General features: G+C 48.0%; 2 protein-coding genes across 12 annotated transcripts in view; one reads left to right on the forward strand and one right to left on the reverse strand.

The window, feature by feature from the left end:
- Positions 1-12355, forward strand: part of RFFL (ring finger and FYVE like domain containing E3 ubiquitin protein ligase) — a 29026-nt gene extending 16671 nt beyond the window's left edge. For 9 of the 10 annotated variants that reach the window (XM_051809892.1, XM_051809898.1, XM_051809902.1 and 6 more), the window contains 6 exons: positions 1823-2010; positions 5391-5885; positions 7484-7570; positions 7922-8129; positions 9301-9324; positions 9860-12355. In XM_051809892.1, coding sequence (XP_051665852.1) covers positions 1823-2010; positions 5391-5885; positions 7484-7570; positions 7922-8129; positions 9301-9324; positions 9860-10041 — 1184 coding nt within the window. In that variant the 3' untranslated portion in view covers positions 10042-12355. The remainder of the gene's footprint in view (positions 1-1822; positions 2011-5390; positions 5886-7483; positions 7571-7921; positions 8130-9300; positions 9325-9859) is intronic. The other variant, XM_051809897.1, reaches the window with a different exon arrangement.
- Positions 12356-13012: 657 nt separating this feature from the next.
- Positions 13013-26436, reverse strand: LIG3 (DNA ligase 3). Of its 2 annotated transcripts, none has more exons than XM_051809889.1 (20): positions 26316-26436; positions 25457-26007; positions 24952-25080; positions 23944-24141; positions 23354-23505; positions 22260-22426; positions 21521-21598; positions 21256-21424; positions 20489-20644; positions 19915-20046; positions 19094-19173; positions 18568-18655; positions 17938-18015; positions 17587-17710; positions 17100-17242; positions 16255-16329; positions 15563-15709; positions 14450-14624; positions 13653-13744; positions 13013-13540 (listed from the first exon to the last, which is right to left on the reverse strand). In XM_051809889.1, the coding sequence occupies exons 2-20, from the start codon at positions 25986-25988 to the stop codon at positions 13304-13306; spliced, it is 2952 nt and encodes a 983-aa protein (XP_051665849.1). In that variant the 5' UTR covers positions 25989-26007; positions 26316-26436; the 3' UTR covers positions 13013-13303. The 2 variants fall into 2 exon arrangements, 1 of the variants encoding a protein (XP_051665849.1); XR_007908093.1 differs by lacking the exon at positions 13013-13540 and adding an exon at positions 14053-14187 and having other exon boundaries at positions 26316-26435.
- Between the last annotated feature and the right edge of the window lie 399 nt (positions 26437-26835).

The raw sequence follows: 26835 nt of genomic DNA on the forward strand, positions 1-26835 counted from the left end.
ACTGCTGGGGAGGTTGTGAAGGTTTGTTTGGCTGTGCAGCTCTAATGTTGTTTGGATTTGCAATTCCCAGGAACAAATTAAACCTCCGAAGAGCATAATTTAAACTAGAATTTCCGTATTTTTGCAGTATAAAGGCTGTGTTAACTCCTCAGTGGCACTGAGAGCTTGAAAATTAATGTGCAGAGAGAAAAAGGGTAATTGTTGCTTTTATCTATGCCATCTAAAGTACGTGTTCCATTGCAGTGCAGAGCTGATACACATGAGTGATAGGTTATTCCCTCCATGTGTTTATTGGGATCTGGTTGCCAGCCTAAGTGCACTTTACACTATTTATTGAGATCTGCTTGCCAGTCTGAGTGCAGTTTGCAGTGCAGGATGTGCACATCAGTTACACCAGGGATGTATCCTGTCGTGGACGTGGAGATTTCCACTGAAACGTTGCAATGTGCTGATCCTGCAGGGAGGGCTCTGGGGCTCTGAGCTCACACTGTGGGATTTGAAAGGCTGTGTCTGGGACAGCAGGAACTCTGACCAGCCAAATTCAGCGAGATGTTTGAAAGGATTAAAGATGCCACTAAAGCTGCAGATACTGGAGCAGCACCAGACTGCAAAAGCTTCCCAATTCAACTACATCAGCCCAAAAGATTTAACACTGCTTAAAAAAAAAAGAAAAAAAAAAAAAAGAAAAAGAACAGAACAGTGTGTTGGTATATTATAGCAAATAACCTTTAGGATTCATACCAGCCCTGTTCCCTTGGGAATCTGGAGTTTCACAGTGGCAATACTGACAGAGGGGAAAGGAGTGAATTGGCTGTGTAGCTTAGAGATGTTTGATTTCCAGAAGTTTATAAAACTGAGCAGCTGTCAGTGATGGACCTGATTTTTAAGACTCAGAAGAAACATAGTCCAGGAACTCCTGTGTGAGAGCAGAAATGCAGAGGAGGCAATTTGTATTCTGCCTACCCATAAGTGATGACACATGGTGTGTGCTCCAGAAACTGAATGCCCAGATGAATTCAGATTTCTTTGTAAACTCCCCAAAGCAAGTTTATAGCAGTGTATTTTTGAAATACTGCTGCATAGGTTGTCCTGGGAGACTTCAAAACTGAGCCTTTTGGCTGGACTGTTAGGATTTTAGGTAAGTGTACCTGTGTGTTTATATGTGTGTGTGTATATATATATATATATAATTTGACTTGGAAAAAAATAAACAAGTGATTGTGTGTCTCAGATACAGTTGTTTTCCCAAGCAAGTTACTGGAAGCCAGTATTTGATTTTTCTTACATTACTGGTATTGACTCGCTGTGTGATGATTTAGCCTCGTGATGCTGTAAATTCAGCTGAGAACAGCACTATGTGAGATCAGTGGCTCCATTGCCCTTGCTTTAATTTTATCTTTTTAGATATTGTAGCTGTAAATCTGTAGAGGGATTTAGGATGAAGCTGAAGAATAACCATCCATGATTTTATTTAACTGCTCTATGCCACATAATTCCAGCTTCTATTTTCTTTTCCTGATGCACAAATCCCAGGTATTGCAGTTTATGTGAAACAGAGACAGCCTGTTACAGCAAACTCAGAATCTCCTACAGCCAAGTGGAACGTAAAATTTATCTTATCTTCACATGAAATTCTAGTAATAACTGTCCTGGACTGTATTTGTGCCTTCCCACCAAAGGCACATCGTACTGGGCTGGGTTTTGCAGAGGAAGGATCATCATTAACTAAGACACTGTTAGCAATCAATGAACGATGGTGGGCAGTGTAACTGCAGCTCAGCCCGTGTCCCGTGTCACTCCTAACCTGTTTTTCCCCTCGCAGTTACTATGTGGGCGAGCTGCTGTAACTGGTTCTGTCTGGACGGCTCAGCCGAGGAGATGCAGCCGCAGCCACCGCCAGCCCGAGCCCAGGCCTATTCCAACCCCGGCTACAGCTCCTTCCCCTCGCCCACGGCTCCCGAGCAGAGCTGCAAAGCCTGCGGGCTGCACTTCGACAGCTCGGCCAGCAAGGTGAGTGCTGGCGGTGTTCAGCTGCTTCCCCGAACCGCTCGGGGAGGAACCAACCGCTCGTTAGAGGCCTCTGCTTTGAGGACATTCCACGTGGGAAAAGACTTCTGGGTCTTCAGTCGTTCTTTCACAATTAGGCATCCTTAATGCGACTGGAAGTGCTTCTGTAGGCTTGGCTTTGCCGGGCCTGAAAGAAGAAAGGCAAGATGCTGATAATCACTTAAAGGAGCATTAGCTTAAACGTGATTTATTGTTGTTTAAAAACACTAATGTCCTTTAAAAAAGAAATACCTACTTTAGTAATGTTTTTGCTTTCATCTGCTCCAGCAAAAAAGCCAGGGAAGTTTATTGTGGGTGTGTGTAGAATTGCTGAAGCAAAAAAAAAACCAAACAACCAAATCCAACTCCAAATTTATATTATCTTGTTTGTGAACTCCATTTGTGAGTATATAGATGCCAAAATAATTGCTGCCACGAGACTTTTAGCTCGACAGCAAATCCTGCCTGGATTTGCATTGTTTGGGCATGGTGGGTCCTATAATGCTGCTTGAAAATGTTTTAGGGAGGAAAGTTGTTCTGCATCCCCATTCTGTGGATCTGCAGCATGTTACTGAACTTAAGAATGTGAGAATGCACAACTAATACTGAATTTTGGCCAAAGCCCTTTTAGGTTAGATGGAAAAGTTCATAACCTGGTTTTCCTTGCACCTTTTTATTCATGCACGAGGATACGTGTGGGAAATGGTAAGACTTGGCAGGGCTCTTGCTTTCCTCTCCCAGAACAGGGATGTTGATGCATTTTTGCACTGAGAAGTGATACATTTGGGGTATTGTAGGTATGCTTAGCCTTTTCCTGGTGCTGGGGCAGCTGGGATGGTGCTGTCCCTGCACAGGACTCTGCAGTGTTGTGTTCAGCATTGCCCTCATCGATGTGATGCATCCTCACAAATACTTGTGGGAAGAGTTATCCTGGATCCAGTGCCTGCTGTTCTGCATTACAGCAGTGAAAGCTTGAATGTTGGCACTTGGTGTTCTCCTGCACATGGAGAAGAGCCAAGGGAACCAGAACCCCATCCTGGTGTCTCTGGGAGATGGGCTGTCAGAGCAAACACCCACGAACAGCTTCCATCCTGGACACGACCTGACCTTTTAGGAGCAGGCTTTAATTGATAACAACACTTTAATCATTCTGAAGAGCCTCCAGTCACTGCCCTTGTAGTCAGAGTTCAGCAAATATATCAAGCCTGTAAAAACTGCTTGAAGCTGAGCTGTGCCCCACACGTGCCTGTTTGAACACTTGGTGCTCAGATACAGGCTGGGGAGTGTTTCTGTCTGCAGATGAAGCCTGGTGCTGAACTGATAAGCCAGAGACACGCCTGGCTTTATTTTGACTTCTCCAATGTACCATTTGATAACCAAGGCAGGCTGTCACTACTGTTGATGGCCTGCAAGGAACACTTTGGGTAACTCAGCCCTTGTGCTGGGCTTGCTTACGTGACACCTAAAGATGGGAGTGCTCCAGCAGGGCTTTTCTGGCTGGAAGGCCCTTGGCAATGCAGAGGTTCCCTTTGGAGCAGGTTTGGCAATCTGCAAGGTGTGGGGAGGCTTCCCCCTGCCAGAGAAAAGTGAGGTTGTTTGGGGTTTTTGGGGTATTTTGTGGGGGTTTTATTGCTGTTTTGGTTTTGGTTTTGTTTAGGGTTTTTTCATCTCAGTTCTTCTGATTTCTGCCAGAACTGATTTCTGCTCCCCCAGATGGGCAGTTGAGAGAGGGCAAGTTGTCAATGAGGTTATTTTCCACTTCTCTGCCTTTGTGAAGTGTTTGTTCCCCTGCCCTAGACACACAAACAGATCCTGTCTCTGCCCTGAAAACTTCTCCAGAAACAGGATTGCTCCTGCAATCACAAGGTCAGAATAAATTACATATCAATGGCTTTTATAATGACCAAGCTAAGGAAAGCTTCTCAAATCTGGATGTTTTGTGGGAATTGCCCTTCCTGCCTTGCTTTGTGATTGATGAAAGTCACTTTTCCTTGGCAGGCCCCCAAACAGGCTTCTTGAGATGAGGTTTCAAGTTTGCATGACCAGAGATCCTCTCTGTGGTAGAAATTTTCATGTCTTAAAGTGCTTGGGCAGGAAATGGGGATTCTTTCCATTAACTGTCACTGTAAGTGTATTCCAGGGTCTAAATGAGAGGCCTGTTGGTGTTAATTGTAAGGGTGTGTGGGGAGCCAGGGGGCTGCCAGGGGATCAGAAGGAGCTTTTGTAAGCAAGCAGGGTATTTACACCCTGTAAAACATGAGAAACATCTGCTCTCTTTGAACTGTGTAGTTAGAGATGTTCTTTAATCACTAGAACCTATTATAAAACAATTTTTTTTTTTGTCCTTGAGTTTGTATTTGTTGCTTCTCCAACTCCACGTGTGTTCTTTTCCTTGCACAAAGGAAGGAGCAGGATGTCAGGATTTTATAGGGGTGCTTGGCTTCTCTGAGACTCTGAATCACCTTCTTTAACCAGCACTGAAACCACTTCTTTCTTCCCTCAGGGCTTTTTAAAAGGCACGTAATGTGGCTGTTCTGCTGCTATTCCTATGGGAAAATGTAGAATTTGCCTTTCCAAAGTGTTGAACAGTCAAGTTTCTGCAGAAGTCAACACGGACTGTGAGTGCTTGGAACTTCTGAAAATCGAGCCCTGAGTGACAAGATCAGAACAGTATCAAATATAAACATTAAACAACAGAATTTAATCTGTAAAGTTTTTAAATGTCTGGGGCCTAATATTTCCAAAACTTCCAACACTTTCTGTCTAGCACTAACTGGCACACAGTGGGTGTATTATTTTCAAAATAAGCTATTTTTGTTGTTTAAATAAACGCTGAGTTCTTTGATGTCTGTCAGACACTGTAAGCTTTGCTGTTCCCTTTCCCTCTTATGGTGAAAGAAAGATTCATTTAGTGATTGCAGCAAATTGGAGGGGGGAAAAAAGGGGTTGGGGAGGGAGGTCATTTATAGCAAGTATTACATTTATGAAAGAGAGAAATGTTTTTTTAAGTAGTTCCCTCCAATGCTGGAATTTTCTGAATGCACCGAGCAATATGCACAAGTAGCTGGAATCCACGTGCAAGACAGAGATTCCCTTAGAGAGATGTCCTGATTTCCTCTGGCTCAAACTGAGTGAGCAGGTGTGGGAAACTCCTGCCAGGTGAGGGAACTGACTGGGAATATAATGCTCCATTCTGGGGAAATGGGGTGTGAGTGGGGCTTCTCCAGGAACCGTGAGGAAGGCAGAGATCTGCTCAGGGATCAGTCCTTTTCCTCATTTAGGAGCACAGGGAACAGACTTGGCCCTTTTCCCTAAATCCCAAGGATTTGGTTGTGCTTTCACAGAGGCTGCTGCTCCCTTTGGCTCCCGGATGGGAGGTCACCGTGTCCCGCTGGCACAGGACGGGTTTGATTCCTTTCCCCTCTCTTTACCAGCACATCTGCTTGGACTGTAAGAAGAATTTTTGCACGTCCTGCTCCAACCAGCCCGAGGGGGGGCCCCTGCTCTGCCACCTCTGCCAGCGCTTCCGAGCCACGGCCTTCCAGCGGGAGGAGCTGATCAAGATGAAGGTGAAGGACCTGCGAGACTACTTGGCCCTCCACGAGATCTCCACAGAGTTTTGTCGTGAAAAGGAGGACCTGGTGTTTCTGATCCTTGGCCAGCAGCCTGTAATTAGCCAGGAGGATCAGATAAGAACAAACACATTTAATACCAGAGCCTCTGGACAGCAAGACTTTGTGAGTCACCCCCCAGCCAGCCTGTCCTCTTCTACCTCACTCGAGGAGTCTTCGGTGTCTACAGAGCCCATCTCAAGTTCAGTAGCTCAGGAGCATCAACAGGTACAGTCTGGCCAGAACCATCCTTTGCAAACTCGTTCATCTCTGGTTTTGGATTAACTCCTAAGATGTTGCCTGTGGTTTTGCTGTGTAAAGCTGTGACTTGCTGTCACTAATTTTGATGTGCCGTTCATTAGTGGATTTTAATTTGGTGGGCAGTGCTGAGTATGTCAAGCATTCACTCTCAGAGCCAACAGCACTGGTTTGGGATGGGTTTTCTCTGGTCCACACTTGTACTGCCACAAAGATGCTCCTGTGGCTGGTCCTTTGGGGCTGAGAACTCCTGACAACTGTATGCAGGTGTAATGAAATGGTTGATATTGTTCTTTAATTCCTGTGCCACACAGTCTAAAGCACTTTGGGAGCTAGAACTGATGAGAAAGATGATAGGAAGTGGGTGAGGTTTTTGGTGTCTCCTGCACTCAGATCAATAGAAAACAAACCAAACAAACCCTGAGTCTGTCACCAAGTCTTCGGTTTATGATGAACCTGCAGTTCTGACAAACCTCGTCAGGGGCATTTGAGCTTAATTATTTTTTATTGACCTTGCTTTGTTTGTCTTTCTGCTTTCTGCTGTGGGAAGTTTACTCAGTGTTTGACATCTGCTCCTTGTCCTATTACAAAGTTAATAGGTGTATTTAGTTCCCTGAAAATGTGTGTACCTTCTGCTTCCTCAGCAGATAAGTCTAGTTCAAAGGAGGAGTTTTCCTGGGAGAACGTTTTTTTACAAATCATTAAAAGGCATTTTAATTCCCTGGTTTTCTGGATATTGCCATTCCAGTTTTTACCAGCTCTGTTTTCCCTGACTGCCCGGGATACATTTCAGCTTCTTGTCTCTACTTGCATGACATCCTGCTGCAGCTCGGGCTCTTTGATGGTTATTGTTCCTCTTGTGCTCTGTAAATATTAACAAGTCCCCACCTGGATAAGTAGGATGGTAACATTACAGTCTCTTTGTCAGTAGGAAACCAGAGGGGAAGGGTGGCTGCTGAGGCTGAGTCAGATACAATTACACTGCTCATTTTATGGAGAGCCCAGAGCAGCTGCTCAGCTCTTTTCCTCCAGCTCTGTTGCTGCTGGTCCTTCACTCAGAGTCTCCTGTTTGCCCACTCCAGAACCCACCTGAGGAGGGGTTTGTCTGGTTACTGTGAAGATCTGGAGACTCTGACCTGTGTTAGAGGGTTGTACAGAGCCTTGCACTGAGAGCTCATGTACTGTCAGAGCTCTGACATCACATCAGTGTGACACTCAGGGAAGGATTGCATATATACACACATATATATGTATATATATATATATATATATATATACATGTATAAATTTGGTCTCCTCCTGATCAGCCTCACAAGAGCATCATGTGGGATTTTACTGCACAGGTTCTGTACTGAGGCTTTAAAGGTTCAGAGGCTGCACTTCAGTTTCAGAAAGTTTTGTTTGTGTGAGTGCTGCACTGGGAATACTCTGTGAGCATGCCTGGCTTGTACCTTGTGCTGCACTTGTCCTTCCAGTGGCCAGGGATTGAAGGGACACTGCACTGGAGCTGATTTCCCTCCGGGCACCCACAGACACATCGCTGGTGAAACCTTTATCTCCTCTTGTAGGCAAATGGTCACGTGCCTCCGAGCCCAGTCGGTGTGACAGCAGTTGAGGATGCAGCAGAGGAAGCACCAGCAGAGGAGGAGACACAGGTTTGTGTGCCCTGGAACTGGATGACAAGGAATACCGGGTTTCCTAGGCTGTATTTGCTACCACAGAGATGAGTGGCTGAACAGTAACTGAGACTGACCACTGGCAGACCCAACCAACCCCCTCCTGTGGCAGCACCTTGTCCTGCACGTAGAGAAGGAACTGGTGTCACTTGGACACCGATAATAGAAATTATTTCTGTCTTAAGACTTGTATTTCTGACGGAGGAATTCAGAGTAACCAGTTCTATTCATCCAAACACGAATTCCTGCTCATGCAGATACTGAAAGTTGATTCGAATCGTGGGTTCAGGTGTTGAGGACAAGAATCATTGCACCTTTGTTCCCTTCCAGTCTACAGACTCTGAAGATAACCTGGTGCTGGGGAGGAAGGCTTCCCTCTCCGACCTGAGGAGCGTCGGGGACATCAACGCGCTCTCCGTGCGGCAGCTGAAGGAAATCCTCGCCCGCAACTTCGTCACCTACAAAGGCTGCTGTGAAAAGTGGGAGCTGATGGAGAGGGTGACCCGTCTCTACAGAGAGAAGGACCCTCAGCATCTAGGTGAGAAACTTAGCCAATGTGTGCCTGTTTTCCAGGTTTGCCCTTTTTTGTAACAGTTGTAGAAGGAAATAGAACTTAACATTTCTGTTTCCTGCAAGTGAGGAGGGAGATTTGCACACATCAGAGTGAAAGTAGCTGAACTCTGCTCACCACTACTCGTAGTTATTTGAGGAGAGCCTCCTGGTAGCTTTGGACAGTCACTGCCCTGTGGCAGCAACATGAGAGCTGTGCACCCTTCACCTCAGATGGTGCGTGGCTGTGGCAGATCCCACTGGGCACTGCCTCACCCGCAGAGCAGCTGCCGTGTGCCTGGGCTGAGCTCTTCCCTCTGGACTCATGGTAACTGGGGAAGTGATCAGGGAAATGCCCTGCCCAGGCAGGAAACCACCACCAGAAAGCAGCTGGGAAATTCAGAGCATGAGCTCAGGACAGGCTGCACAGCTGGGGTTGGACTCTGTCTTATGTCAAGAGCGTTCCTGCTGCACACGCTGGGCCTGCTCAGGGAGAGGTGAGGGGATAGAGGGGCACAGAGAATGTACCTGGCTTGACTTTCAGGTGCCAGTTTGCACCTCCAGGGCATTACTTAAAAACCAGACTTGTACATTATTTACAAGAGAAACTTATTTTAACACTGATTTCATAGGTTTGTGCTGTCCACACTACTGTTGTTTCCTTTAACACATCTCTTTAAGCATTGTCCTCTATAAATGATACAAGATTTAAGACACCTGCTTTCGGTTTATATTCTTGTATCTTGTGCTTTTGATAGAGTTTATCCTTCTCTCTTAATCACAGTTGCCGCTGTGTGTGTCCCAGCAATCCTGGTGCTTGTGTAACACCAAAGAAAGTGGCACGAGGGGCTGCTGCAGGTGCAGCACTAGGGAGCCAAACTCTGCAAACATTCCAGGGCTGTCTTAAACATGTCTTGAGACATGCCTTTGGAGTGCTGCTTATCTCTGGGAAGCCTTAGGTGTTGTGTAAGCTCAGGATAGGAGAAAGTTTTTTGCCAGCTGTTGAACCTGTCGTGCTCAGAGCCCAGCCTGAGCCTCTCTTGGGGATCAGCAGAAAGCAGTTTTGGTTTAGCAACTCCCTCAGGGCTTTCAGCCCCTGCCTGGTAACGTTTCTGTCCCAGCTGGTTCTCACCAAATCACTTTCTCTTCTTCTGTTGCAGTTTCTGACACGGACGATCAAACTGGTAAGTGATATCCTTAATCCTGGATTTGTTTAGGTGGGAAGAACCCTCCGAGATCAAGTCCAACTGTTTCCCCAGCACTGCCAAGGCCACCACTGACCATGTCCCCAAGTGCCACATCCACGTGGCTTTTAAATCCCCCCAGGGTTCATTATTCCACCACTGCCCTGAGCAGCCTCTTCCAGTGCTTGACAACCCTTTTGGGACAGAAATTTTTCCCAATATCCAATCTAAACCTCCCCTGGCACAACTTGAGGCCATTTCCTCTTCTCCTGTCGGTTACTTGGGAAGAGAGACCCACGTTGCTTCACTGGTCTCATTGCTGAGAATCTCAGTGGTGTTTGTTTTCATCACACACAAATCACTGTGGAAAAGCCAAAACTTCTGGTGGAGCAGATACAGACACAAGGGGGGTTCTTCTGCAGCCCTTCCACGTGCAGGAGTCCATTAGGGAACCCTTCAGTAGAGCCCCCTGGGCTCACACAACCCCAGCACACCTCCCTTTGTGTCACCAACCCGTGGTCTCCTGTCCCCTCAGGTGGCGCTGGGCAGCCCAGCGCCGAGGACAACCTGTGCAGGATCTGCATGGATGCTCCCATTGACTGTGTCCTGCTGGAATGCGGGCACATGGTGACGTGCACCAAGTGCGGGAAGCGGATGAGCGAGTGCCCCATCTGCCGGCAGTATGTCATCAGGGCCGTGCACGTCTTCAGGACATAACCGGGGGCAGGGCTGGCCATGCCCTGAAGCCTCCTCTGCCGGGAGAGGAACGGTCCACATCCTACAGATAGCTACAAACAGACCCCGCTGGAAGGGAGGGAAGGAGGAAGCCTTGGGGAAAACTGTCCTGCTCTGCTCTTCCCACCATCGTGCTTTACACCACAGTGCCTGCACTCCCTGGAGCTCAGTGCCAGCAACCATGAACCACCCACATCCCAGGATGACTCCATCCTCTCTGCTGAGGACAGATGGATGCTCGGCTTTCCACCACAAAGATCAGCTCCAGAGGCTTTGTATTTTCCTCTGAATAATAAAAGTGAACTGGGGTCTCAAAAAGTGTCCTTTGTTTTGCTGCTCAGGCTACACCCAGCAACAACTTGGTTTTCAAAGGTTAAAATGTCACTGTGCTTGTTAATTTTACTTTTATTTTTAATTTAATGTAAAGCCATGTTATGCTTGCAGGACAGGCAGACTGCCTCCACTTTCCCTAATTCCAGCCTAGTGCAATTGTGGAAAAACGTATCATTTTATGTGAAGGTTGCCTTTGTATTATTGAGAACTGTTGGGAGGGAGGCTCTGTGAGCATCCAGGCTGGCCCTGTGCGGTGGTTTTTGTTTGTGCCACGGGGAGGGTGGGGTCTGGTTTGATTGTTGTTGACTCCTTTGACTCCACAGACTTCCCAGCACAAACTGAACTGCCTTCACTTGCTGAAGGAGCTACAAATCCAAGGCTTTGAGTCTTCCCGAGGGTTTAGTGAGGGAACCACTCAGCTGGAGAGCAGTGAGGACTCCAGTGCTACACAATCATTATTTAAGTACAGGTGACTTTTTCTTTTCAGAAGGGAATTATGGAAGAAAGCCATGAGCAATCACCACTGCAGAGCAGCTTCCCCCCCTCCTCCTGGGCTGTTCTACAGTTCTGTTCCCCTCAGGCTGTTTATTAAAAGCCATTTATTTTGTACTTTCTGCTGGTGAGGGTGGGGAGGAGGGTCCCTGCTCTGATCCCTCACAGCTCTCCTGGGCAGCGTGTGCAGGTGGAAGAACTTGCCAGAGATGATTGTAACTGGTGTATTTTCCCCTCAGTGTGTTTGGCTGCTGCACAGCCAGGCTTCAGAATCTTCATGCCTTAAGTTTGCATCACCGTGGGATTGTGCTCTCATTCCAAGGCACCTGTGAAGCTGGGAACCTCCTGCTGCAGGGTTTTGCTGTCTGGCTCTGGGGAGAGGTGATCACTCCATGTTGAACCCCAGCCCCTGCCTGGCTGCCAGCAGGGACCAGCACAAATCCCAGTGTCCCCCCTCAGCTCCTGGAGCACTGGAAGGGCAGTTGCAGGAATAGCACCAAAGCTCCTCGTGCAGTGAGTGATAACAATGTCAACAGCAAATGAAACTGTGTATTTTTACCAGGGACTGTTGCATGAGTAGTAGTTCAGCTGCAGGGAGTGGAGGGTCTGTGCTCTGCTGGAGCCAGGAAAGCACCTGATTTGAGGAATCTGTGGCTCAGGAGGCAGCAGAACCCCTGCAGTGCTGAGGGGGTCTCAGAACTCCACCAAAAGGCAGCAGCAGCTGCAGTTTACTGAACTAAACACTGAGTTTTACCTCTTTGCCTGGTCAGGTTGTTCTTTAATCTTTAGCTTAAGGTTTAACAGGTTCCAGGACGAGAAGGAACTGGTACAATTCCATGCATCATGTTAAAAAGAAAGGTAAGCAGTGGCTGTGTTTCCTCTTGGGGAGGGCACAGGGACCTCGAGGAGGTACAGGAATACACAAAGTGCTGAATTTAGTAAATTCACTGTGAAAATTCATGTTGTCATATTTTTCAATAAACTCAGGGCTGGGGGAATTTAGCAGGAAGAAGATTATTCCCCTATGGACAGATGTGCTTTTCCTTGTAGAGGGTAGGCTTACTTTCTACAGCACATAAATCAAGTTGCAGATCAATGCCTGAAATTTTAGGGATGAGAAGATACACCCAGTGACTCCAGAACTGCTTTCTGAAGGGAGGACTCCTTGTAAAAATGGGTTCTCTACTTATGGATATGTGTGACTTGTTTTTCAAGGAAAATCAAAATCTGGGGGAAACTGATTAATGATGCAAAGGAATATAATGTTCTGAACTAATAAAGTAAATGGAAATATTTATGTGCTTTATGTACACTGTACATTGTTTAAAGACTTTAAAAGTTAATATTCTACTTGAAAGGGCGTGTTATTCTCTGTTAAATCCCCTTGGTACTATGATGGTTAAACTTACTAGTTTTGGTACAGAAGTTTGGTTTATAATTTTATAATAAAGTTGAAATGTGATTTAATTAACCTGGTTTCTGACTCTGTTGCAACAGGTGGGGAGAAAGCAGAGATCCTGCAGCTACTGCTGAACCTCAGCCAGAAATTGCTTAAATATTGTTGGTGGAGGGTACAAAGTATAGAGGAGGTTGAAGGAAAAAAGTTACCTGACAACAACTGCATTTTCCATTTGCAAAGCAGTTCAAAGGAATAACTATTTCCAACCCCCTCTTCCTTATTTCATTAATATTCAAGCACTTGCAATAGTTTTGAACAGCTTCCCAGGAGGTCTCAGTTATCCTAAAAGATCGAGGTGCTGGAGTTCCTTCCTCAGCTTTTACTTGTTGAAACGTGAATAGCAGAGCACAGGAGCAACATATTCTGGAAAACAAACCCTCCAGGAGGACACTTGGATAATGCCACAGTAGCTGCTCTAAGAGAAGCTTATTTGGTGTCCTGGTTTTAACATGAAACCTACACCAAGGTGTAAATGCTCCTGTTGCAGCCCTGAGTGGAGTGTCAGGGACAGGAGAGAAAAGGCAAAACCAGGAGGAGGACATGTGACCTTTGTGTAAATTGTACCCACACAGCAAAATCATCCTGGCACTGCAGCCAACAGTGTCACACAGTGGGTGGTCTGTTTTCCTGTCCAGGCAGAGAAAAACCTTTGGAAAGTAAGTCCTGAGAGCAAAGGAGAAACTGCTTCAGTTTTATTTCTTTATCTATAAAAATACCCAAACTTTAAAAACCCAAGGAGACCAAACCAGCACCCAGGTGAGTGCAGTGGTCTCCAGTACGGGCAGGAAAATGGGATTCAGCAGTGACCTTTCATCAGAGAGTTGTTTTAATTTATTCCACGGGGTTGCTGTGGATCTTTGTGAGCACCTCTGCTGGCATTTTATGTCTGTCCACAACTGCACCTTTCCTCCCACCTACCTAGCTCGGGGCTGCTCCTGGGCCAGGCCTGTCCCTGCCCCGCTAGCAGGGCGCCACCAGCCTCCTCTTCCGGATGCATTCCCAGATCCACCTGGGAGACACACGCTGAGCACCGGGGTTGTCCTCAGTGTCCCCGATGACGTGGGTGGCCGAGGCCGTGTCCCCCTCTGCCACCAGGTCCCCGTCGTAGGCGATGAAGTAGCGCCGCAGTCTGTCGAAGTCCCGCACGGAGGGCGGCAGGTACAGCCTCACCCCCGTGAAAATGTCCAGCAGTGGGTGCTGAGGGAGAGAAGGGGGGGTGGATTTCCAGATGGAAGGCAAAAGTGAACAGACAACTCCCCTGCCTCAGTCTCCTCCCACCCCACAGTGGTTGCTGTCCACCCGACTGTACCTTTTTTCCGTTGTCCTCCATCTCCGATGCTTTTCTCTTCTCCCCTCGTTTCTCCTCGGATTTCTGAGGGGATGCAAGGATTGCTTTGCTCTCTAAAAACAAACAAACTTGTCTCATCTCTGTGCTCTGTCCAGATACTGGTTGTGTATTAACATGGGGGGAGAGAGTGAAGAGAGTAAAAGGAAAAAGTTGCCTTCCCTCTTTCTGGGAAATCCATGGATTAGAATGTAACGAGTAAGACACATTTTTCTACTGAAAGTGGTGTGGGGGAACCTCCTGGCCTCCTTTCCAGGATGCTGCTGCCACTTGCCCTGTGTGCTGTCACCACACTGTCCTTTCTGAAACTGCTCAGCAATCTGCTTCACGTTGTTCCCCAGTGACAAACACAAACTCAATTTACCTGGAAATCACCTCCATGCAGGTGTCTCATTATATGCATGAATTCCATCCAAATAAAATTAAACACTGGTTCATGGCCAAAAACATCTAACCAAAGGGCATGTGACGTGCAGGAACAGGAGCAGGGAACACCAACCTAAAAACGGCATCATCAGTGCTGCTTCCATCCACCTTTTCCCAATCCCAGCACACCTCAGAGCTGTGGCTACTCAATCCATGCTGGGAACAGCACAGGTCAAACTAAGGCTCTAAACAGCTTTGCCCATTCTCCCTGACATGCACGTGGAAGGTGCTGTGGGAGCTTCAAGCCTCTGACAGAAGGCAAAGATCCTGACCCAGCCTGCCCCAAACCCGGAGCACACCCCCCAAGCCCCCTCTCCTGGGAAGCACCATCTTACCTTCTGGCTTCTGGGCTTTCGCAGGTGACTTGTTTGGGGGGGTTTTAATACTGCTGTGAGGTGTGGAAGACCTGGAATTCCCCTCATTCTCTCCACTGCTGCCTGCTGTGGACTCGTCCTCCTCCCCGGCACCAACGCTGAAATCAGCCTTCTCCTTGGAGAGCTGGTACAGCTCCTGCCCCCCAGAAACAGTGTGAGTGTCTGACACCAGACAGGAGCTGTCACTGTAATTACAGGGGCTCCTCTTGTTTGTTCCCCCCTGAGTGTTTGCTCAGGTGATTTCTCTCCTGCACCTCTTTGTAGCCATTTTCCAGTCAGCTCTGTCCAAGCTCTCTGCATTCCACCCCTCTGCTTGGCATTAAGGGAACCCACACAGGGAGGAATGAAAAGCCACATCCCCATGCTCTGCTGCAGAGCAAGACACTAATTCATCAGAGCCTGAGGGATGAACAGTGCCTGCTGCTCTCCCTGGAACAGCCCATCTGCAGAGGGCACCGTGCCTCTCTCTCCCCTACCTGCACGGGCTGCAGGACAGCAGGGGGGCTGGATCACTCCTGGTTTCCACAACAAGCACTGGCAGCTGCTGCCAGCACCCCACAGGCTGTGTGAGGACAGCCCAGACTGCAGGAACTACCTGAGCTCAGAGCTCATCCCCAGCTCACTGCAGGGCTGGCACCAGGACAGTTCCATCAGCAGAGGAGGAGGAGTGGGTGGGTGCAGCCCAGGGATCCTGGCTGGCTCCACTTGCCCCAGGACTGGGCCAGGTTATCCACAGCCACTTCCCAAATGATCTCCCAACTGGGAAAGTGAATGACCCTAAAGAGAATGAATGCCATCTCCTTGAGGAAGGCAATTCCTCACCACGGGGTGTTACAGGAGCTCATACAACCAGCTGCCAGCACAGGCTTTCCTGACAGGGCCCAACACAACAGCTCAGGAGACAGAGGGACATTCACATCCCAGCGAGCGGCCTGAGGAAAGCGAAGGTGCCATCCCGGGTCCCAGGTGGGAGGTGCCTTCCCCTCACCCCCTGCTACCCAAAGCTGCATTTTAACCATGCATTGCTGTCTCAGCTCCCAGCCCAGCACGTGCAGGGGTGCTGTGTCAGCTCACCTTGAGCTGCTGCAGGTTGGTGGCCGTTTGCCAGTCCTTGTCGTCGCGGATGCGGGTGCAGCGCGGGAAGCGGATGGAGATCCCGTTGGCAGTGTGGGCCTCGGCCTTGGAGAACTCAGCCCCCGTGATCTCCCACACTGGGGCTTTCTGAACACACCAGGGAGGAAGTCACATCACATTCCTGTGTTCTCTCATGAAACAACTGATCAAAAATCCCCCCCTCCCTGTTCCAGATAGACAAACTGACCACCCTCAGGACCGTAATTAGAAAAACCTACTTTTTCCACTAAGTCAAAGATCTTTCACTAACATATCAGGCCAATTTCTAAATAACACCTTTTCTTTCAGGCATAAAGCAGACTGACCCATTTCCTAAAACAACAGCAACTTTTGGGTTACAGCTGCACTTCAGCTGTTCAAGTCAGACTTTTCATGTCTCAAATTTAAAGTAAGTTCACTTCTGGGAGGGATTTAATGCACAAAAATGTTTCCCAAAAGTGCTGCAGGTGTGATTTCTTCATGAAGCTTTTAGCCTCAAAAGCACCTGCAAGACTGAGAAATAAAAAGTTGTGCTTTATTTCCCATTCCAAGTATGAAGACTAATTTTTAAAAGAGACAACTTGTACACTCAAAGGACATGATTGTTATGTCAGGGTTGGGAAATGGAGTTAAATGACTATGACAACACTTACCTTTGGATCTGGGACAATGAAGTCTGGGTAGTAGATTTTGTTTATTTTTAGCCACCGTGGAATTTTACTAGGATCCTGTTAATTAAAGCACAAACCCAAAATAATAGCACTTATATATGAACCTACTACTACAAAAGTTGCTGAAACATAACCTAGAAGTAAATCAGCAGATAGGTATTAGATTGCCTTTGCATGGATGAAACTTGCTTTAGCCTGATCTGCAGCAGTCTCTCTCATCTAGAAAATCCCAGATATTACCTGGAACACAGCTCTCAGCTCCTGTCATTTGTATGTGAAACAATAACACTGTTGCTCCAATTGTGATTCATGTAAAACTACCCATTTTTTTAAGATTCTATAGGCCTGATGCAAATGGCCTTCAGGATGTCAAGTAAATATTAAAATTCTCTGTTTATCTGTCGAGTCTTGAAAAGTGAGATTCCTCACATAAATAAGCCAGTCAGAAATGTCTGAACTCCAACACATCAGGTTATGGAGCAGTAAGTCTGATTTGAGCTCTTCTCTCCTGCAGCCCCATCTAGTGACTGTCTCTGCCAATTGCAACATGCCCCAAAAAATTGGTACCCTTCCCAATAAAACACTGTCCAGGCAGGAAACAGATGGTGCCTGGCTTCCTACTCAGTGTCTGAGTACAAATCCCAGGCAGTGCCTCATCAGGAGCTGGCTGTACTGACACCTCACGTGTTTCAGAGCGGTTTATCTGCTTTAACTCTTCCTCCTTCCTGGCAGAACACTTAAACCAGCATTTAACCAGCACCTCGACATCAGCTCAGCCCTTTGCTGAGCATCCCCTTTGCTCCTCTCCAGCCCAGAGCCCCTCTCACCTTGCTGATCTTCACCATGTCCAGCTCCGTCTGCAGACGTGCCAAGGTGGCATCGTCGTGGCCACCGGAGCACTTGGTCACAGTGCACCACTTCTCACTCTTGGGATCGTAGCAGCCCATGAGGAAGATGGACATCATCCCACCTGCACAGGGAAGAGTAGGGTGGGTCACATCTACAGGAGGAGCCACAGCTTTTCAAGATGCAAAGTAACGAGCCAAACTCCTTTTCCATCTTGGGGAGTCAAAGGGAACTGGGCTTGTGATGGCCCCAGGGCATCGGCTCCCACGTACAGAGCCCCTGCAAGAGCCCAGCCCAACCCCTCCAGCCCTGCTGTGCCAACTACCCCACAGTAAACTCAGCCCAGCACCTCATGGGCTGCAGCACACAATCACTGTTACAGCCAATCTCCTTCTGGTAGGAACAGGAAAAAGCCTGGGAGTTTCCTGAACTGACAGATCTCCAGTGAAAGCCCAACTCTAGACTTGCCTTTACTGCCTTGTCCATAGAAAGCTCCCAGCACCACCAGGTCAGCTGTGTCAGCCATGGCCCCCTCGTTGAGATAGTCCTTCTTCACCTTCAGCCAGTGTCGTTTGCCTGGTTCATAATTTCCCTGTGCAAAGCAAGGCAAGAACCCCCCTCAGAGAGCTCCTCAAACAGCCCTTGCCTTTATCCAGCCCAGCAGTGCTCAGTATGTAAGGAACAACCTGGACTGGATGTCAGCACCCACAAAACCCAGAGATGTTCCAAGAAGGCTCAGCCTTGTGTGCTTCATCCACAGATTCTGGTGTTACTCCCCAATTCCCAGCATACACCAGTGAAGAGTAAATGTGAACTTGCCTTTATATCTTTCAACACCAGTCCTTCCAGCCCCTCACGGATCACTCGGGTGATCATATCGGCCAGATCTGAAGCTTTCTGAAAAGGAGAGGGATCATGGTGAGCTCAGGACTGCCAAAGGAGCTCCAGGCTTTCTGTTCAGAGCAGTGGTGCACTAAACCCAAAGCAACAGCAGAGAGAGGAAGAGGTAACTTCATAACAGTTTTCCAAGGAGGATCCTGCACGTGATCTCTTTGCTGCACAGTCAGTGACTTCTCCAAGAAGAGCAGGGTTGGCTTGTTAAAAGTACCCCTCAGAGATGAGGCTGCCCCACTGTGACCCAAGCATGTCCCATATGTACACGATCAGATTTTCTCAGGCAGCAGCACCTACTTCCTTTTCTATCCACTTGCCTTGGGACCTCTGAACCTTCTTCCTCCCAAAATGCTTTCTCTGCCCAGAACATCCAAACACTCTCCACCAAACCCAAGGTGCTACCTAAATCAGTAGCTCAACAAGTCTTGCCCACAGAGCAGAAGTGGAACCATTCTGACAGGGTGAATGTGCAGACACGATCCTAACCAAGGCTGTGTGGCAGAGGAGCAGTGCAGTGCCCAGAGTGCAGCCCTGGGCAGTGAACACCGAGCTCACCGTGACGTGCTTCATCTCCGAGAACAGGATCCGGTTGGGGATCTCCACCATGTTGTCGTGGAGGAACTTGCGACGTTCACACAGAGGCCTAAACCAGGGAATGGATAATTAAGGACAAGCAGCAACTTTAATGTGAAGTACCAGTCCCATGAACATTGAAAAAAAAAAAGCTGTTTAAGTAATTAAATGATTTATCCTACAGAGTTCCAGAGAGGACAACTAATTCTTACTTTCGTCCAGGAAGTTATAAAATAGAAACTCTGTGTTTAATGGTGTGTTTAATTTCAAAGGACATAAGATGAGCTGGTGCTGGGCCACACCCAATTTATCTGAAATGCAGCTGACTCCAACATTCTGGAAGTGCAGAGCAAGATGGAGCTCCATAGTGAAACTCTCTGGCACAGCAAGGACCGTCCCACGCAGGAGGGATTTTACAGGCTGAGTGGCCAGTGTGACAGCCAAAGTGAACTGGTGGTTTCATGCTGGGAAACCAGTCAGGCCACTCTCACACCTGCCAGAGACACACCTGTCCATCAGGCTGATGTTGTTGAAGTAGATGCAGTCAAACACAAACAGGCAAACGTTGGCATCTTGGAAAGCAGCTTTCTGGAAGACAAGATCCGTTGAAAGAAATCTGCAGTCACAGCAAAGCAGCAACACAAGAGTTTCAGAAAAGTAACAGAAACAAAAGGATGCAGTTTTAGCTCCATAACATTTTAGTCAGGATAAGCTTAGGCCTCTTCTAATAGGCAGAAGCATTCTGAGAATTAAGATTTAGACTGAATGTGTCAAAGCACGAACTAAGAAGATAAAACATGTTAATTTTCTGGTGACAGGGAAATAATACCACAAATATTAATGACCTGGGGCAATGCAACATCTGTCACTGCTGCTGCAACAAACCCCAGCAAATTTCTAGAGACATCAGATTAATGGCTACTTCTAACCTAAGCCCCTAGAGCTTAATTTTCACTTTACTGTCCTCTTTCTCACCCCCATTTAGTCCAGACACAAGCTCTACATAGCATTCATACTCTGCATCATTGTGGTCTCCCACTCTGCTTATCCTGGCTTGAGCAATCACAGAATTGCAAGATTTTCCAATGATTTTTTAAATATTTATCTTGAGCTGAAGTTTTCTTACTGTCCTGCCAGTGATCATGTTAATATAAAATCAATTGTATTAGGGCAGTAGCTTTTCATTAGTAGTGATCTTATTTATTCTCCAGATGCTCCAGCAAGCACCAGAGCTCTGAAAGCACCCTGTGATAACCTGCTGGTGCATTTAAGTCAGCAGAATAACAGTCTCCAACCACAACAAGGGGGGTTTTATTTAATTTCTTTTACCTTGTGCACGCCAAGAGTTCCAAAAGGAAGTGGCTTGCCAGTTTTGTTGTCAATCAGAAGAACTTCTGAATCCAGGATCATACTTTGCCCACCAGGGAAAGCCTGGGGGATGAAGTCCTTAAAATGGGCTACCTTGGGAAAAAAAAAAAAAAAAGAAAAATAAGTCTATTGGCTGAAGAGAGGGACTCACTCCAATGAAGGTGTTTTCTCCTGAGGTGTCTGAGGCACATGTGGGCATATCTGCACTAGGTTTACTATGGTACACACAGCACAGCCTACAAATAAAAAGATGAGGCTTGAATAAATAGAACCAAGTCACCCAACTGGCATCAAGGCTCCCAAAATGCAATTCATAAAGAGGATTCTATGGCACATAGCTTAACTTGAGTTTCAAGCCCTTAATGTGCACCAGAACTAAGTGATTACAATTCTACCAAGTGTTGCTTTTCCAGACTCCAAATACCTACAAAAATCAGAAATAAGTTTACAAGAGAAGGAATCCTCCTTTGCCATAGAAAGAAGTTATTGTGGAATCCAGTGGAGGAGCTGGCACAGCCAGGGCACAGGTGCTTACTTTGTGTGGGAGGACGGGTTTGAGGCTCCTGCTGAAGTAGCTGAAGTGATCCCCATTTTTGTGGACCTGCACCCTCTCCCCATCGTATTTGATCTCGGCATACATGCCATTGGGGCACTTCTTCATGGCATACTCGATGGACTTGCAGGCTTCAGCCTTCAGAGGGAGAGAGAAGACACAATCTCAGGTGATACACTGGAAAATAAAGACACTTTTCCCTAAGTTCATGAAGGAACTACCGACTTCCTTGTAAATATTTTTGTCTCTGATAGCTAGTCCAAGTTTTCCTTTTCTTAATTATTTATTTACTTAGAATTGTCTGCATATGCCCAGATAATTACAGCTTTTCAGTGCTTATCTCCTCCAAAAGCTTAAAGGTGTAAGCACTGTGCTTTTTGCAGGAGTGCACTCAGCCCAGAAGTAAATATTTGACTCTAATTTGTTCAAACAAAAAGCCAAACTTATTTGAATCTCTAATCCAGTGGAAAGCTAACAGTATTTCTAGAGAAAGGATCAACTTCTGGAAGGGCAGCAAACAAAACATAAAAGTCACTTTCAAAAGCAAGTCACGGTTTTAGCCTGGCAGTGGCACTGAAGGTGCAAGGAGTACAGTGAATATTGGCCTTTCGGAGACACTCTGTGAAATGGTATTAAAAATCAGCCCTGTGAGCTCACAGTGCCCACAGCCTCCTCTCTGGCTGCTGATCCCTCTGGGGGAGGGGCTCTGCCAGCACCCCAGAGTGCTGGGCTGGGGGGAGCACACGTACCAGCATGGGCTGCACGGGGGTCATGAGCGAGGCCTGCACGCTCAGCGTTCGCTTCAGCCCCGGCGCCTTCTCGGCCTCCTGCTGGTTGTGCAGCACCCGCTCCACCACGTCCTGCAGGTTCCGCGAGGCCTTGAACGCCTCGTAGGCGTTGGGGTCCAACGCGTCCAGCCTGGCACAGAGCGGGGACAGGGGGGGAACGCGGGTCAGCATCGGCTCTGCTGCTCCCTGCTGGCCAAACCAGCATCTCGGGTTTTGTCTCACTTACACGTGCTTTGCTCCAGCGTTCATCTTCAAGTCATGCTTAATTAGCCGGATGATGCATTTCAGGTCGTTGCCTGTACACCTGAAGAACAAAAAGAGATGATTCAGCAGTGGTGGACATTTAACTGAACCACTTTCCAGCTGAAAAGAAGAAACTGAGCCAGGGCTCTTTAAAAGAAAAGGTCCTCCCCTTACAGAGGGTTTAAACTCAGGTGAGGACACACATTACTTAGACACCCCAGAGACACAAGGGAACATCCAAAAGGCTTTTTAGCATCTTTATGCTGGAATGCCAATATTAATTCTGCCTTGGTGTTGGTGTACCATCCAAAATGTATTTAATTAATGCATCGAGTCTAAGGGATAGTAACATACTCAGCCTCAGATCAAGAATCTCTAACACGTCTTAATTGCATTTCCCAACATACCTAAAAAAAAAGCAACTTAATTAACAGCTAAACCCCATTAAGGTAGTTCTGCAAGTCACTTGTTTGGTACTGATTGAACAGTGTCCTGACAGGCAAGGAGGAAGTTCTCTGGCACGAACAGGAGCCACACACATTCTCTACTGCTGGTCAGCTGTCAAGGTGTCTTAATCACACCACCAACAGCAGCTTGTGGATGCTAATTAAGTTCACTTTCTGTGGCTCATGATTAATCTCTCAGCTATTCCAGCTTGTGATCTCTAGGTAACCACTCCTAGTGGTAGGAGAAAACCTCCAGAGGCCAATTGCTTCCCTTACCTGCGACTGATCTGGTGCAGCACACTTTGCTGATCGTCCTCCTTAGTGAGTTTGGAGAGCTGGATCAGGAATTCATCGACCTCCTGGATGGTCAGGAGGCTTTTGGCTGCTGGAGGACAAGTCTTGCTCTGTTCGAAGAAGATGCGGACGGTCTCGGAAACATCTCCCTGTCTCCAAAACAAAACGAGGGTGTGGGTCAGAGTGGGGATGCCACTGGGGATTCAGCATGATTCCAGTAATCAGGATAAAGGACAGGAATGATGCTGGGATTGCATGAAGCATTTGGAATCAAACATTCAAAGAAGCTGTCACGACACGGAACAAAGCTGCTCAGCTGTTTCGCTCGCTAAAACCAGCAAATTAAAATACCAACATCATCTCATGGCTCTGTTTTTCACTGCAGCATCACAGACCCCTTATTTCCTCAGGGTGAATCCACCTGTAAATCCAAGGATCTGAAACAGGCTAGTGATGTCACCAGGAGGTGACAGTATGTACCAGAAGGCAGTATGTACCAAGGCAATAAACAGAGATGAAAGAATTACCTTCGTTACCTAATTCACCCATTTTCTCCATCTTGCAATGAATCAGAGCATGCACAGTCAGTCACCAACTCCTGTGCCCAGGGATCCAATGCACACCTGAGCACTTGCAACTGTACCAGTACAGCTCAACTGTATCCACCAACTGCACCTCAGGGTGACACATCTGTTAATTGAATCCCAGTTTTTGATACGTGGTGTTACAAAAAGAGTAATATGAATCCACTACAGGAATGTGCCAGACAAAGCAGTTTAGACAAACAGATGCAGCCCAGTTTGCCTAGATATTTTAGTCTTGCTTTCTAAAGTTGGATTTAATACAGGTGAATTTGTATCTTTCTTTCTACTCAGAAATTATTTTCTAAAGGTTCCAGATGGCAGGAAACGCCGTGAAAACTGCTAAAGACAAGAAAAAACAAAATAAACCACCAGCTCCCATTCTAACAGTCAAGCTAACACTTTCAAATAGGAGTAAAAAACCCAAAGCATTACAGAATTTCCATAACCAAAGACTGAAGAGCAGAAATGCAGAGGACTGCTGTCTCTACTCACCTGTTCCAGGTCCCGGACCATTTCATCTTGGTTGCAGTTAAAAATCCTACTGAACAGCTTCACAATCTGCTTATCATTCAAGTTGTAAACTATTTTAATGACACCTGGTAACAGCAGCTTAATGGTCAAATATACATCACCATGAAAACCATCTGGGGAAAATAAAAAGCACAGACCATTATAAGTGTGATAATTTATTTACACATGCAGGCTCTGGTTGGCTCTGCCCATTTGCATGACCCTGGGGCTGAAACCCACAGCTGGGCCTTCCTCTTTGCACCATTCTGCTCTGCTTCACGTGAAAGGAGATTTTTTTTAGGGGAAGCACCCACGATTTTTCTCCAAATGTGACCTCAGCACTGAATTTGGCACCTGAGAACGTTCCCTACAACAGCAGAGCGAGACATTCTTGTCTGAATTTGTCATTTAAACAGTTTGCAAACATTATCTCCACAGCTCAGAAATCACCACAGCACACAGCTGGGACTGCACAGCAACCCGATTTTATTTCACCTTTCCTTTTTGAAATAAAACCTTGAGGTTGACTGACAGGGCTTTCCCACAGTGAGAATTCCAAGCAGGAGCCATACCTCCTCCAGATCCCTTCCTCAGGAAGTCCTGGATGATCTGTGTTTTCACATTGTAGCTGGGCTTCTCAGCCACCATGGCACAGAGCTTCCGGAACTCCCGCAGCAAACAGTCCTTGTGCTTGGGATCACACTTGGCTGCAGACAGGCTGGACTTGGGGGAAGAGTTTGCAGGGACAGCTTCTGAATTCTTTGGCTTGGCTGCATCAAACACAGAACAAGCTGCTTTTTTAACAAGTGCAAATTTTGAAGATACCTCTGCTTGGCAAGCTGAGAACAATCCCAGCATGCCGGAAAAGCTTCAGAACTGACTAATGGCGCGTGCTATCCCAAAATTTGTGACTTTACATTTTATTATAATAAAAATAATTAAAAAAATATTTTCTGGACCTTAATTCTACCAGACAAGTATGATTAAACCATGGTGAAAAGGAGTTCCAGCTGGCAGATGCCTCAGTTTTACCTCTACTTTATAAGCCTTTGCTCTTCACGGCAAGATGTTTTCATAAAATCATTTCTAAAACGGGGGGAAAATGTCCCCATCCCATTTTCTCTTTTAACATCAACATCCCTACATGTGGTGATCTCTCTGGCTGTGCTGTGGCTGCATGTGCTCTGAATGGTTTGGAGCTAGGATTCCCTACTGGGAATCTCCACAATCATTTTTTGAGAGATTTTGACCTCCACATGGGATAACTTTAGTCTATACTTTCGGTTTGACTGGAATTGGGCAATGGATGAAGGCAGTATGGAGTCAGCAGGACATCAGCCTGACAGTGGGGGTTATGGCAGAACCTTTGTTTCCTTGGGAATGCCAGAAACTCAAGACATTTTTCATGATGTTCTCTCAAGACTGACAGCCTAAGAAAGACACTGACAACTTCTGGCAAAGCAGAATTTTAAAAGACTTATTAAGACTAAAAAAATCTATAGATAAAAAACTACTGATCTGAGCCAAGTTAAAACTGTTATTAGAAGAAACTGATTTTCCAGAATCAGTTTAGGTCTTACCTGTGAAGCCAGAGAACTTCTTTGGTGATGGATTGACAAGATCTTTTGTAGTCAGCTGTCCTGTGGCAGTGAGTTTAGCCTGGACTATCACCTTTTTCTTCGGGGTACTTCCAGCCTTGGAATTGGCTTCTGCAAACCAGCAAGGTTCAAACAGGCAGTCAGAAATAATCTCACACATCCCTCAACATATTACATATGATATACTGATAGCAAAGTCTTAGAAGAACTGGGAATTGGAGAAGAAAAAAAAATAAATGGACATTTTTCATATAACAAAAGTTAAAAGAATATGTAATTTACTAAAGATCATGGAAAAAGCTGAAAGTGGAAAATAACTGATGCTTTCTCCTGGGATTTATCTGCCCATGAATTAAACCACTTAGAACTTCTGCACAATCAGTTGTGACAAATGAATCAAGAGGAGGATTTCATGGTAAAGGCACAGCTGGGTGGCATAACTTGGAAGCAAGTAGAAAAGTGATCCAGATGCTGCCTTGTGTCTCACCTGAGATGTGCTTGTTGATTAATTCTTTATCCTCATCCTGCAGCTCCTCCCATCCCTCCAACTCTGTGATGTCTTCGATTTTCTTGGTGGTGGCCCGGGCCTTGTCCAGCTTCTCAAACATGCACTTGACATGGTACCACTCCTTCATGTCCCCGCCAGACTCCGTGAAAGGGTTGGGGACAATCTTCCCGATGCGGCACACCCCCTTCACGATCTTCTCCTTGCACTTCTTGCAGCCGGCCGTGCCGCGCTTGGCATAGTCCACGCAGTACCTCTGCTCGGCCATGTCCTCCGCAGCCGTGCAGGCTGGACGCGGCCGAGGGCTCAGAAACAGGGGGAAGGGGAAAGCCCCGGCCCCGCCGCCCTGCAGGGACACGGGCTGTGACAGCAGCTGGCACCAGTGCCCGGCGCCGAGTCCCACGCAGCAGGAGAAGGCTCTGGGCAAGCAGACCCGTGCGAGGGGGGAGAACAGCCCTGCGCCCCTGCTGAGGGCCCGGGCGGCGTGTGACAGAGCCCTGCAGCCCGTGGGCATCCAGTCCGTGCAGGGAGTGCTGCGGGAGAGCGGAGACACCGACTGAGCACCCCCTGCCTTGTGCCCGCAGGGAGCCCCTCGGCCCCCCAACCCTCCGCCCTCCCCGCCCGGGACCCGCTGCACAGCGGCCTCACAGCCCCGCCGAGCCCTCCTCACACCGCGACCCCCACAGCCCACACCGCGACCCACACCGCGACCCCCACAGCCCCCCCTCAGCCCCTTCTCCCCTCACACGCCCGCCCCGCCCCCGCCGCTTTCCCGCGCTGCCCAACCGCGGCCTCCTGCCGCCGCACGCTCCAGGCCGCCCCCCCGTCCACCTCCGCTCACCGAGCTCCTCACGGCACCGCCATCCCGCCCTCCCCGTTCCGTCCGGTGACCCCCGGGACCCCCCCCGACCTCCCACAGCCCCAACCCAGCGCCTCAGCGCGGGGCGCCCGCCGGCACACGAAGCGCCCGCCCGGCTTCCGTAGAGGAATGGGCGCGCGCGCGCGCCGCGCCGGGCCGGGCCCCGCCCCTTCCGCACCCAACGTGCGCGCGGGGCCTCGCGGGGGGGCCACGCGGGGGCCACGCCCCTCGCCACGCACCGGGCACGCGGCGCGAGCGCGTTCCTGCCGCGCGCGGGGCTGAGGCGGCGTCGCGAGAGTCACCGCCCTGAGGGGATACAGAGTCCGTGCCCTGAGGGGATACAGAGTCCGTGCCCTGAGGGGATGAAGGGTCTGTGCCCTGAGGGGAGGGAGGAAGAGTCTGAGCCCTCAGGGGTTACAGAGTCCGAGACCTGAGGGGAGGGAGGAAGAGTCTGTGCCCTGAGGGGGTACAGAGTCCCGAGACCTGAGGGGATGAAGAGTCC

The sequence above is a fragment of the Manacus candei genome, unplaced genomic scaffold (genome assembly GCF_025592945.1).
Source record: "Manacus candei isolate 608988 ecotype Guabito, Panama unplaced genomic scaffold, ASM2559294v1 h1tg000076l, whole genome shotgun sequence".
Lineage (NCBI taxonomy): Eukaryota > Metazoa > Chordata > Aves > Passeriformes > Pipridae > Manacus > Manacus candei.

Coding starts and splice junctions, on each gene's coding strand:
- LIG3 (XM_051809889.1), bottom strand. CDS start 25,988: ATGCCCACGGGCTGCAGGGCTCTGTCACACGCCGCCCGGGCCCTCAGC. Junction 22,427..23,353: donor TGGTCCGGGACCTGGAACAG/GTGAGTAGAGAC, acceptor TTTTGGAGACAG/GGAGATGTTTCCGAGACCGT. Junction 21,425..21,520: donor AACGCTGGAGCAAAGCACGT/GTAAGTGAGACA, acceptor GCTCTGTGCCAG/GCTGGACGCGTTGGACCCCA.